We start from the raw sequence: 12,904 nt of genomic DNA, 5'->3' as shown, positions 1-12,904 counted from the left end.
CAATGTAAAATGATTACTGTGTCTTCATTTTAGAAAATCGTACAAATCTGCTTGTTGTTCTGTCCAACACTGCTGGTGTTTTCCCCATAAATTAAGTGGCTTAGCAACGATATCCTCTCTTCCAGGAACATGGAACTTTTCAGAGCAAGGAACACATTTATGATTACCGAGTTTGAACAGACCCCCTATGAAATTTAGTTTAAAAATTGGAATTCAAGACAGTTTGTGTCAATGGCAAAAGTTAAAATATATCATTTGAAACACTTTATAACAAAATATCATTAAGAATAGAAAATATGTAAGAATTACAAATGTGTATCTTAAGAATTATTGAGAAATCATGACTCAAGCAAATTATTTACAATTTCAACTAAAAGTTTTATTAAACAACTCCAAATTAACATTTTTATTCACCATAACTGTGTGTGGTATTTACAGTCTTCGGCTTGTGTGGCAAAGGCTTTATTTGGGATTTAAGGAGTAGGAAAATAAAGGACTAGAAGGTAGTTTGGCAGGTGGAGGCTAACAAGATGTGAATGTTTTCCAGAAGAAGTTCTTGCATCCAGCTTTGCGTTCTCTGGGCGCCAGAGCTGGACTGGAGTTTGCAGATCTTTCTAGATCCAACCTTACTTCATCTTGCTCAGCACCTCTGGGCAGGTCATCTGATTCCAAGGCTTCATTGTCTGTCTGGGATGGTTCTGATAACAATTCTGCCAGAAAGTACTTAGCCAACTCCTGCAAGCAAAGGGAATAGAGGTGTTAATACGCCAATACTCAATATAGGAATATTCTAATATGTCTATGTAGTAGATAAAAAAATACATTATTGATAGCAATATTTTTAATCTAGCCTGTAAACTAAGGTGCCTAGGAAACAACTGAAGGTGGACACTATCTCCCAAAAACTATTCTTTTGTATACTGCCATAAAGCACCATACTACTACATTTAACAAGTACAGTATGAATGGCACAACTGCAATGAGGAACAATATGATCATTAATACATTGGTTTATACTGCAACTACAACATGATCTCCCCCATAGAATGGACAGGGCTCCAACTGAGAGACCCGGAGCTGTCCGAAGTGCTGAAACTGACGAGAAGCCTGAACTTTTAACCACCGTTGCTATATACTTGTGGTTTAGCAGTAATCCTAACTTCATAGCTGATCATTTTCTACTTTTGTATAGAAAAACAGCGAAAGGAACATCTGTTCTAATTGCTACAAATGTCATCCCATACAGTCATTTCCCCAGTGTTGTTAATTCATATGATTACAAGCGAAAACAAATCATGCTAACGGCATGCTGAGTGCATTGTGTGTTCAGCACCGCAGACAGCTCAGCCCTGCTGGAGTCTACACATAGCCTGACATTACAGCACACGACTCTACAGACATCATAAAATGATAGGGGTTTTAATAAAATGTCATCACTTTCAAGGATATTCTAGAATGTTTGCAGGTCACCCCTGCACAAATATAACAGAAGCCAAGATGTTGTGCTAAGATGCAGCTGCTAAGGTTAAGTTTCATAACCTGCTATTTACAGCTGTAGATGACTGCATTACTCCAGTCCACAGGTTCTCAAACTCGGTCCTCAGGACACCACACGGTTCATGTTTTGCAGGTCACCTGTACATTTTTCAAATGTGACAGTTGGTGATACACAGTGCAGCTGCTGGGTGACATGGAAAATGTGAACCGTGTGGGGTCCTGAGGACCGAGTTTGAGAACCACTGCTCTAGTCTATACAGAAATGCATAGATAGAACGTTTCATCATATGCAGTATAGCAAAGGAAAGTTTCCATATAGATAGAGCCCTGTAAATGAGAACGTTAAAAGTTCCCTAGCATGTTAGCACTGTGAGTGAATGTCAGAAGTCAGACATAGAAAGCATCAGCATTCCTTACCTGTTTCCCTGCTGCTGCCAGTGATTTCTGCAGGAACTGACGGAGCCTCGGGTCTGTAGGTGCAGCGGAGATGGAGCTGACAGCCAAGGCCAGTGAGAGTAGGGTCAGGGCACAACGCACACGGCAGGACTGCATTTCTTCAGTAACTTCTTCAAGCTGATTGCAGAGAACGAGCTATCAGTGCTAGGAACCTGCTGAGTCTACTTCTACTGCTCCTGGGATCTCCTTAGCCCCCTTTTAAATTCTCCCTATGACGTCAGCGAAGGAAGAGCCCCCTCCTCCCCCTCTCTTCCCTGAGATAACCACCACTTTTACGCACCATTACCCCAAAGTAGATAAATCACTAAAACCACAGAGATGAAAAAGAACCTGAAAGGTTTTTTGTGTGTATTTTATTATGCCTGTAGTTTTATACGTATACTGTTTGCATAAGCTTTCTAAATAAATGAATCATGAATGGTTTCTATATGTTACCAGGTTATTAATTCAATCAATGCCAGTGTCACCACCTTGTGCTCTCATTCTTCTAGGAAGTAACCATGTGTCATTTTGTTTCTCTGTAATCATTAGTGCAACGTGATTATCCAGTTTGTATGGAAACATTTTAAATATTTGTGTTATGTAAACTTCATTTTACTGTACAGTGCAATTGCGTTCCCGGTCTTTCCCTGATTGGGCTTAATTGGTATATACAGTATGTAGCATTTCTAGTACCCACCTAAAAATCATAAAACATCAAGTCAGCGTTACTGTATAACACCGTTGTGTAGTCTTCTTTCTAACAGTAGTTCAACGCATCTACAGTTATTGCTTTAAGTTTAGGGTTTTTCGTATACTGAAGAGTTATTTTAGTACGGTACAGTAGTCGCTGTATTCTAAATGCCAAAGAATAAGTAGCTGAAAATGCCTGAATGTTGCTTCATACAGAACAGTTTCCGTTAATTTTGAAGTTTGTCCACTATTAGGGATGTTATCTTTCTGCGTACCAGCACCGATCTTGTCTGCGCTAGTATTGCTGTTCCATAACTGATGTCACCTTTTCCAATAAAATAAACGTTAGGGTAAAATAAGTGTGTGTGTGTGTGTGTGTGTGTGTGTGTGTGTGTGTGTGTGTGTGTGTGTGTGTGTGTGTGTGTGTGTGTGTGTAAACAAATTAAGATGTGATCACAATTTTAAAAGGTTCTGTTAATGCTTACACAATAGAAGAATACATGTCTAACTCTATACAATGGTATGTATGCAAAAAATGTGACCACGTGATAGTACAGAAAAAGAAGTTAGCCTTATCCTGCTCTCATTTGTGTTTCACTGTTGTGTAAACTGAATAGTGATTGGTATTCTCTGGAGATCCTTACTAGTGATTGGCTTTTTCTGGAGATCTTGAATAGTGATTGGCTTTTTCTGGAGATCCTGAATAGTGAATTACATTTTCTGGAGAGCTCCTATTCTTAGAATTCTACCCAGTTTTAAAATACATACTCATCTTTAAAACCAATGCTTAACTTTACTAGATACAGTAGCTACCTAAAGACGTACAGTAAATGTGTTAGCAAACCTGTTGCATATTTCCATTTTCCTTATAAAGTTCATCTAAGCGGATATGAACTATTAAAATTCCCTTTGGCATAATGATCCAGTGTCTGCTCAACAAGTTGGTACAATCAAGTGGCCCTAAGGAAAATCATTGTACATTGCATATACAGGTGAGGGCCAGTATGGAATAATACCAGTTTGAAACGCATGTTGCCTGTGAACGCTAATCGCAGCCTTTCCTTGTGAACCAAGGATGTGACAGAGGATACTACAGATATATAAAAAATGAATACGAGTTTTAACTAGTGCTGTGTAATATAGGATCTATCTTCATTGTACTAGTGAAGCAGTTGCGCCCATAGCACAGACCTGGCCATTCATGACAAAACCCATATTCCCAAATCCTTTCCACTAGCACTGGACTAATCCTTAGGTTCCATTAAAATTGCGAAAACGTCTCAAAATACATGCTGTACTTGTGCCCATGCATGTGCTTAGCTGCCACAGCTGGCCATTATGTTCCATAGGTGATTGTACACAAGGTTCTGCACTAATTACATTTTCCATGATTGACCTACTACATTATATGCAGTTTACCTTTAGTGAGCTGCTAATGACTGAACACATATACTGGGATGCTAATATTAAATAATTGTTCTTGTCACAGCGTGCATTGTAGCATTCTAATAAATTGTAACAGGAAGCCTGTGCTGTAATTAGTCAAACGACGCTTGCAGATATTTACATTATTTATTCTTGATTCTACACAGTGCAAACACCACAGGTACCGAGTTCCAGGTGTGACAGGTTACAGGTGACAAGGGAGTAAAGCAGGTCGCTATTGCAGCCACGTAAGGGTGACTGTGAGGTACAGTACTATATACACTGCTATTCTGACTGCAGCTTCCAAAGACATCAGAAAAGAACTTGGTAAACTGATGTTTATATTATTCAGTGGCTACCTCAAAGCGTGTTGTGTTGGGCACCGTCCCTGCAGATAGCAGACTCATGAATATGTTATTACGGCTGGCTGTTCAAGAGAATAGGCTTGTACTGTTTTGTGTAAAATATGTGCATTGCCTGCTTGGTGGGTGGGCTAGTAATACAGAATCTATTGCAAGGGATTTTTATGTGACTTCCTATGTCTTCATTTTAATTTTTGCACTATACTTATTTTAATTATATTTCATGTGTGCACACTGAGCAGTTGCTCACATGGATTTTGCATGTAATCACTGCTGATAATTATTACTCTATATAGACAATATTTTCTAGGTGATTTTGAGGTTTGATATTCTAATAAATAAACAATTGCAAATAGCTGTTTAGTATTGATGTATACACTGTGAGTGCCAAGTAATTGTTAGGTAGCAATCATTTTTTTACAGCTGCATTTTGCAGCAGCAGTCCATCCACTGGGCAAAAATGCTGTCAGTTTTGTGACATCCTCCACATTTATGAAATGTCTTTGTTACCTTATCTACAGCCATTTTCAACTGTGATTTTCTCATACGTCCTATAGGATGCTGGGGTCACTTCAAGAACCATGGGGTATAGACGGGATCTGAAGGCGACATGGGCACTTTAAGACTTTCAAATGGTGTGACCTGGCTCCTCCCTCTATGCCCCTCCTCCAGACTCCAGTTTAGAATCTGTGCCCAGTGAGACTGGATGCACTCTGAGGAGCTCTACTGAGTTTCTCTGAAAATACTTTATGTTAGGTTTATTATTTTCAGGGGAGCTGCTGGCAACAGTCTCCCTGCTTCGTGGGACTTAGGGGAGAGAAGTCAGACCTACTTCTAGTGAGTTTAAAGGCTCTGCTTCTTTGGCTACAGGACACCATTAGCTCCTGAGGGTTTGGAACACTAGGGACGCCTAGGGGTTCATTCCCAGAGCCCACCGTCACCCACCTTGCAGAGCCAGAAGTCAGAAGACAGGTGAGTAGAAGAAGAAAAGAAGACTTCAGTGACGGCTTCTGAGGTACCGCACAGCAATCGCGCTGCGCGCCATTCTCCCACACACCGCGGCACTGTAGGGTGCAGTGCGCGGGGGGGGTGGCGCCCTGGGCAGCATATAAATCCTCATATGTGACTGGAAAAGAGTGGTATGAGTGCCTGGGCACTAAATCCTGGCCCCCGCCAGTATAAATATAATGAAAAATAGCGGGGCTGAAGCGCGCCATCAAGGGGGTGTGGCTTAGCCCTCATAGCTCTCATCAGCGCCATTTTCTCTCCACAGAGTTGTAGAGATGCTGGTCCTTCCTCACACATAACAGAGTGAAAAACGGGGGGGCACAGTTGATTTGGTGCAATATAAGTTAGTTATAAAAGCGCTACAGGTCTGAGGCATTATATAAAGGTTTTCAGAACCGGGATTGAGCGCTGGGTTGTGAGCTGGCAAACTACATCTGTGTCTCCCTGACAGACTTTACTGTGGGTCTGTCCCCTATATGCCCGGTGTGTCGGTGGGTGTTTGGTACATGTGTGTCGGCATGTCTGAGGCTGAGTGATATTCCCACAAACGGCTGTGGGAGTGACCCTGTCGGCACCACCGACTCCTGATGGGGCTTGGTACATGTGTGTCAACATGTCGGTGGCTGAATGTTTTTTCCAGAGAGGAAAATATAGTAGGGACACAGTCGTGTGTGGGTGGCCCTGTCGGCACCACTAATATCTGACTGGGTAAAAATTGGCATGATAATGTGATGCATATCAGAAAGGTTCTATATATGTATAGATATATAGATATATAGATATATAGATATATATATATATACTAAGGTTGCAAAAATCTGTGTCCCGGACACAGACGTAGAAATATATATGGAAGATGTCAGGTTCATAGCTATATTTCCCTCAATTAGAGATTCTCCTCCGGATGGGGAGGTAGTATGCGACACAATACTAAGGTTGTATTAGGATCAGGTCATTGACCTGGTTTTCCCCTGTCACAACAGGGAGAAGGTTTTTATTCAATCCTCTTCGTGGTCCCGAAACCAGACGGCTCGGTCAGACCAATCCTAAATCTGAAATCTCTCATTTTCTACTTAAAGAAATTAAAATCCAAGATGGAATTTCTCAGGGCAGTGATCTCCAATCTGGTAAAAAAAAAAAAATTCCATGGTCCCAGTAGACATAAAGAACCTCCGCATTAGGCTTGCCTGAGGTTTGCAATTCAGGGGTGTCATTACCAATTTCAGACGTTGCTGTGGGTCTGTCCACGTCTCCAAGGATTTTCACCAGGGTGATGGTGGTAATGATGCTTCTCCGTCGCTAGTAAGGAGTCACAGTTATCCCGTACTGGGACGGTCCCCTGATAACTGCGAGTTCAAGGAACCAGTTGGTGCAAATCGTTGCACTCTCCCTGACAGTTCTTCAACAACAGGGTAAGCTCCTGAACTGGCCAGAATTACTGTTGGTCCCAACGATGCAGTTGTCTGTTTTGGGAATAATACTAGACACAGAACTACAAGGAGTTTTGTTCTTACAGTGGAAAAGGCTCTGGAGATCCAGAGTCTGGTCAAACAAATTCCGAGACCGGCAAGAGTGTCATTTCATCAATACATTCGGTTGCTGGAAAAGATGGTTGCGGTCTACGAGGCCACTCAATTTGGCAGGTTCCATGCCAGGGTGTTCCAGAGGGACCTGTTGGACAAGGGGTCCGGTTCCCACCTACACTTACACCGGAGGATAATCCTGTCTTCCAAGACCAGAATCTCACTCCTGTGGTGGCTGCACAGTTCTCACCTCCTAGAGGGGCGCAGGGTTGGGATCCAGGACTGGGGAGTCTCGGCATTGCAACTTTGCCGAGCAGCTATTTAGAAATAAAATTGGGCTATGTTTTACAGCTTTAATACTTTGGCCGAGGTTAACCTCAAGTTTGGTAATTCGGTACTGCAGAGTCGTCCGCACTCTCCCGCCCATTCTAGAGCTTTGGTATAACCCCATGGTTCTTGAAGTGACCCCAGCATCCTCTAGGCCGTATGAGAAAATAGGATTTTAATACCTACCGGTAAATCCTTTTCTCTTAGTCCGTAGAGGATGCTGGGCGCCCGCCCCAGTGCGTACTGTATCTGCAGTTATTGGTTGTGATTACACACAGGTTGTGTTACATTTTTTGTCAGCATATTGCTGCAAATTCTTCATGCCGTTGGCTTGTGTTCTGTTGAATGCCACGTTCTGCGGCATGCTTGAGGTGTGAGCTGGTAAGATGCTCACCGTGGTTTAACAATAAATCCTTTCCTCGAAATGTCCGTCTCCCTGGGCACAGTTCCTTAAACTGGAGTCTGGAGGAGGGGCATAGAGGGAGGAGCCAGGTCACACCATTTGAAAGTCTTAAAGTGCCCATGTCTCCTGCGGATCCCGTCTATACCCCATGGTTCTTGAAGTGACCCCAGCATCCTCTACGGACTAAGAGAAAAGGATTTACCGGTAGGTATTAAATCCTATTTTTACAGGCATTATCTATAGAGGGAAAAGACAGCATGACACTACCCTCAACTTAAATATCTTCTGCATAAGAACATACAAGCCTTTGGCATCAGCAGCATTCAGTGACTATGGGCAGGGTTATGTACCTATTACCTATCTGTAGGATCCAATTTCCATCGGCAGCTACTTTAAACTATTAGAACTAGGCAGCAGTTACATGAGTGTCTTGAAAACAGCATCAGCCAAATAGGCACTTCTATGCACAAAAGCAACGATGTCACAATATAATTTTTTAAAACGTGGGAGGAACCTGTTTAATTAAACCAGTGGCTCTCAAGCTGGGTGCCATGACTCCCTAGAGTGTCTTTGGGCATTTGCAGGGGTGCCGTGGATTGGTGATTCAAGATCAATTCAAATTATTTATGGTCAATGTAATAGGCAAAACCAAGTTCTGGTAGCTGCCAATCATATAATATGTGGACAAACAGAAGTGAATCCTGTCCCTCGCTGCATAACTGAACCCAAGGAAGATATAGGGTGGGATGTACTAAACTGAGAATGCGGTAAAACACCACCCCCCTCTTACCCCCATTTACCGCATTTTCCTAATGCACTAACACCCGGCCAGCAGGACAGTGCTGCAGAGGGGTTCGCCGGCTTTTGATGGCGATACCCCATAGAAGCCTATGGGCTTCTTCTCTGCAGCGCTGCGTGAGGGATCAGTTTGAATCCCTCCCAGCATGCCCTGTGGCCAGTCCCGTGATTCTGCACATGCGCAGAATCACACAGGGGGCCAAATCCCGGAAATCAACGAGACGCCGGAGATCGCAGAGGACAGCTCTTATCGGAAGACCTGTCCTTTGCAATGCTAAGTGCATATGTAAGTACATATGCGTTTAGCATCATGACAAATGGTGGCGATGTAATTTAGTACATCTTGCCCATAGAAACACAATTTACTTAATATTTTTGTCTGAATTTCTCAATAAGCAACTTTAGGGGCACCGCAAAAAAAAATGCTCATACTCTAGTGTGCCATAATTCAAAACAGTTCGGAAACCACTGGGTTAAACATCTGTTTGTCTGTGACTGGAATTTTCATCCCAGAAAATAACCATCCTAGAATACAGTTGTATGGCAACCATACTGTAATTATAGCCCGCTGACCACTATACAATAAAGTCCAGTTTAACAACCCAAAGACTATCCACCATGTAATGTAGCCTAATGTCTTATTCCCATTTCTGTCCACTGCAGAATATAAGAGCATGTTTGTGCACTGTATGGGGATGGGGTATGAGATGGGCATTTGGATGGGGATGGAGGAATACATTGCAGAGTAATTTCAGTAAATATTCATATGTTATTGGCTATGTATACAAAGCATGTTTAAATATAGTTTAGAAGAGGTGCAGGTCACCATTCCCACACACCAGAGGAACACGATCCATCTAGCCCTGCAACAGAGGTCAATATAGTATTAATATATACAGTAGCTCCCAGGGACTTCCAGATTGTATTAATAGGAAGCATTCCAATGCAGGTATGCCTCATATTTTTGCCTAATGCAGAGTGGTCAGGTTAGAGAGAGATGGGGTGATCTAAACATCAGACTGTCCCTTTAACTGAAAAATACAAAATATAATACAACAGTTTTACTTAGAGAAACACAATGCATTCTTCCTCATTGCCGTTGTCATAATGCCAATTGTTGTTTGACTCTGCTTCTCTGCAGAAGATGTTACTAAACAGATCACTTATTGATATAATATCATTGAAGAAAACAGCTCTCTCAAGCAAAGTTATCACCAATTATCTTTACCAATTATAAAAGTGTTAAAGTGGGGAACCTCATGCCTGCATGTGACTGCCATTTCTTGTTTTCCTCCACACCCCTGATATGGTGGATTGCCATAAAGTGACAGGAAAAAGGAGATGGTGCATGAATGATGTGTTCCACAGGTCTAGATGTGTTTTGCCTTTGTTAATACAGTAGGTCTATATTCCATTATAGAACACTACCATAATAGTGACTAGGCACAAGTTATTAGGATTTTTTTTTAAAAAGCACATTTTTGGCAAAACACCCGTGAAAGCAGCCACATTTGGATGAAACGTCTGCTATACTATACAGAGAGTTGCCTATGCCCATTTATATTGTGACTTTGTATACACAATGGGGGTCATTCCGAGTTGATCGCATGCTGCCAATTTTCGCTGTGATCAGGTTTCTACTGCGCATGCGTATCATTGCTGAGCTATGGATTCTTGCCGATCGCAAGAAGATTGACAGAAAGAGGGCGTTTACGGGTGTCAACTGACCGTTTTCTGGGAGTGGTAGGGAAAACGCAGGCGTGTCCGGGCGTTTGGAGGGCGGGTGTGTGATCTCAATTCCAGGTCCAAAAAGACTGAAGTGATCGCAAGGGCTGAGTAAGTCCAGAGCTACTCTGAAACTGCACAAAATGTTTTTGCTGCGCTCGGCTGCAAAGGCGTTCGCACACTTGCAAAGCGAAAATACACTCCCCCGTGGGTGGTGACTGTGCGTTTGCACGGCTGCTAAAAACAGCTAGCGTGCGATCAACTCGGAATGAGGACCAATATTCTACACTTTCATAAGGGATAGCAGAGACAGCTATTTGTAAATTGTATGTTTCTCTATATTAATTAAAACTTAACATTTCCTTCTTATTAAGGACAGTGGGAGCAGTGCTTTTTAAAACAGTCTGTTCTCTTTCATCCAATAAACTACTGCATTTATAAGACCGGGGACATGGAGATGAATGACTGCTCAGTCTTTGTAAGCAGAACTGAGCAACCACAGCTGCTTTATCTACTTCTGCTAAGTTAATGGGACAATCATTATAGCTTTCTCTCCCCTGACATCCCTCAGACAAATGAGATAGAGTCGGCTCAAGTTTAATTTTAGATCTTTATTGGTTCTGCCAATGTTAAACACTGTGCTTAAACCTAATTCTGACTTTGATATATTACTTAATGAGATTTTATTTTGGAGGACTGAATCTACAAGTAAACAATACAGTATGATTACTCACCTCTCATGATATTTAACCAATTCATCTCTAATTTAAGTGTATTGTGATAACCATGACTGATTTACCTTATGGACAGCTGGATTTTCATAACATGACTAGCTACAAAATATGCAGGTTTGTAATACATCCCTATTGTGAAAATGCACCTACCATAGTTGTCCACCTCTCACAAATCAAGGAGCACCCACATACTGAATTAATTCTGGATTACAGACTTGCCCCCCGTAAAACCACATGGTTGTAATAGTAGAACATGTCCTGCCTACCACAATATTAATACTATCCCCTACTTTTGTCTGTTTGTCTCCTAACACAGTGCTTGTTTTAGCATAATTTATGTGTTATTAACCCTGATATCAGGACTGTCTATGTTGTCACTTTTCTGTATTTGAATGTTTTATGGGTTTTTTTAGTCAGTGAAAATACACCTAGAAATGCATGTGCCTGATACTGTATCTGTAAAAGGTTTATTATAAAAAGAATAGGCTTAGGCCTGGTTTTCACTACCACCAAAAACACATACAACAGCCAAGGGCAGAACGAGCTGGATTGCTATCGAACAATTTGGGCCGTCCCCAAACTTCCTGGTGATCTAGTGGCGCCATTGGAAAGGCCACAGACTGCTTCATTTACTAACACATAACCCATAGTCTATGGGTGCCCTTTAGAACCAATATAGCCAATATTGCAACAGTGAATGAAGTGGTTTTATCAAGTAGTATTATTTGTAATTGCCTATGCATAGTCTAAGTGGCAAAATGTTTCACTAACAGAGATGCCTATGGGAGTCCTGTGGGACCAGTACTGTGGTTGTGATTGAATCTGCCACACAGACTGCAACCACTACAATCAGGCCACTGTATGGTATACAGTGCACCCAGTGCTGCACCACCACCACCTGCTTCCCCCCCATGCCCTATTATATGGGACCTTTATTATTAATAGGAAGCTGCCATTGGATAGTAGGAGGCAGGACGCAACCTGTCCCTAAACACTGACCTAAAAGAATCTGCCAAACAGAAGAAAAGTGAAAGAGAAAAAAACAAGAGAGAAAGAAGAAACAGAGAAAGAAGGTAAGAAATTACTTTTACTTGTATCCTGGTTCATGTTCATCCTGGTATATGTTCAGAATTTTAATACAAACATTTTTACTGTTAAAAAAAAAGCCCTTTAAACTTTTGTAACTTTTTAAAATGCATTTATGTATTGTCAGTTATTTACTGTATATAACTTACACATTCGCACACTCTACATAGAATATTTGGTTATTCACATTGGGCCCTGCCCCAGTGGAGCTTACAATCTATATTCCCATAACATGTACATGCATAAACTCATACACACTAGGGTTGTTTTTTTTTTTTTTTTTGCCAGGGTACAAATAACCTCCCAGTATATTTTGGATTGTGGTTAGAAACTGGAGTATGCAGAGGAAACTGAACCCACGAGTATACGGAGGACATCAAAACCCATGACCTCAGTGCATATTTAAATTAATGTTTTCTGTTTGTTTTTTTATCTTAGTACATTAATGTATGGATAGCATGTAGCACATTTGCATAATTTCTTCCACTTGAAGTGTTGTTTCAAATCTTTTTGTAACTAGGCAGTGGAAGTTTGGAAAATATTTATTAAAGCCAAAGCCAGTGCTGTTGAGTTACCGCGGCATCCTTATTATTAACAAGTATCTTTCTTTTTAAAAAATCAATAAAACTAATATAAATTAGAGATGTAAGGGTTCGGATTTACTCGGTTCTTTACGTCAGAATTATCGCCATTTCTTATTTTCTTGATTTTTCTTATTGGCTAACCAAAACACGTGACGTCCGATAGCCAATAAGGAGATTCGGTAAATCCGAGTAAAACCGAACCCGCTCATCTCTAATAAAAAAAGTGCAGCATTAGAATATGTTCTGGTAACAATACTGTATCTAATGATGGCATTAACAGAATAGAGATCATCACCTGATTAAT

At 41.3% G+C, this 12,904-nt stretch overlaps 1 protein-coding gene across 1 annotated transcript; it reads right to left on the bottom strand.

Moving 5' to 3' along the window:
- Positions 1-354: 354 nt before the first annotated feature.
- On the bottom strand, positions 355-2,135 carry SST (somatostatin). The gene is made up of 2 exons (XM_063919640.1): positions 1,915-2,135; positions 355-735 (listed from the first exon to the last, which is right to left on the bottom strand). The coding sequence occupies exons 1-2, from the start codon at positions 2,047-2,049 to the stop codon at positions 523-525; spliced, it is 348 nt and encodes a 115-aa protein (XP_063775710.1). The 5' UTR covers positions 2,050-2,135; the 3' UTR covers positions 355-522.
- Positions 2,136-12,904: the final 10,769 nt, after the last annotated feature.

The sequence above is a fragment of the Pseudophryne corroboree genome, chromosome 4 (assembly GCF_028390025.1).
Source record: "Pseudophryne corroboree isolate aPseCor3 chromosome 4, aPseCor3.hap2, whole genome shotgun sequence".
Classification (NCBI taxonomy): Eukaryota; Metazoa; Chordata; class Amphibia; order Anura; family Myobatrachidae; genus Pseudophryne; species Pseudophryne corroboree.
The sequence above is the reverse complement of the archived record's forward strand: the minus strand, read 5'-3'. Positions and strand labels throughout refer to the sequence as shown.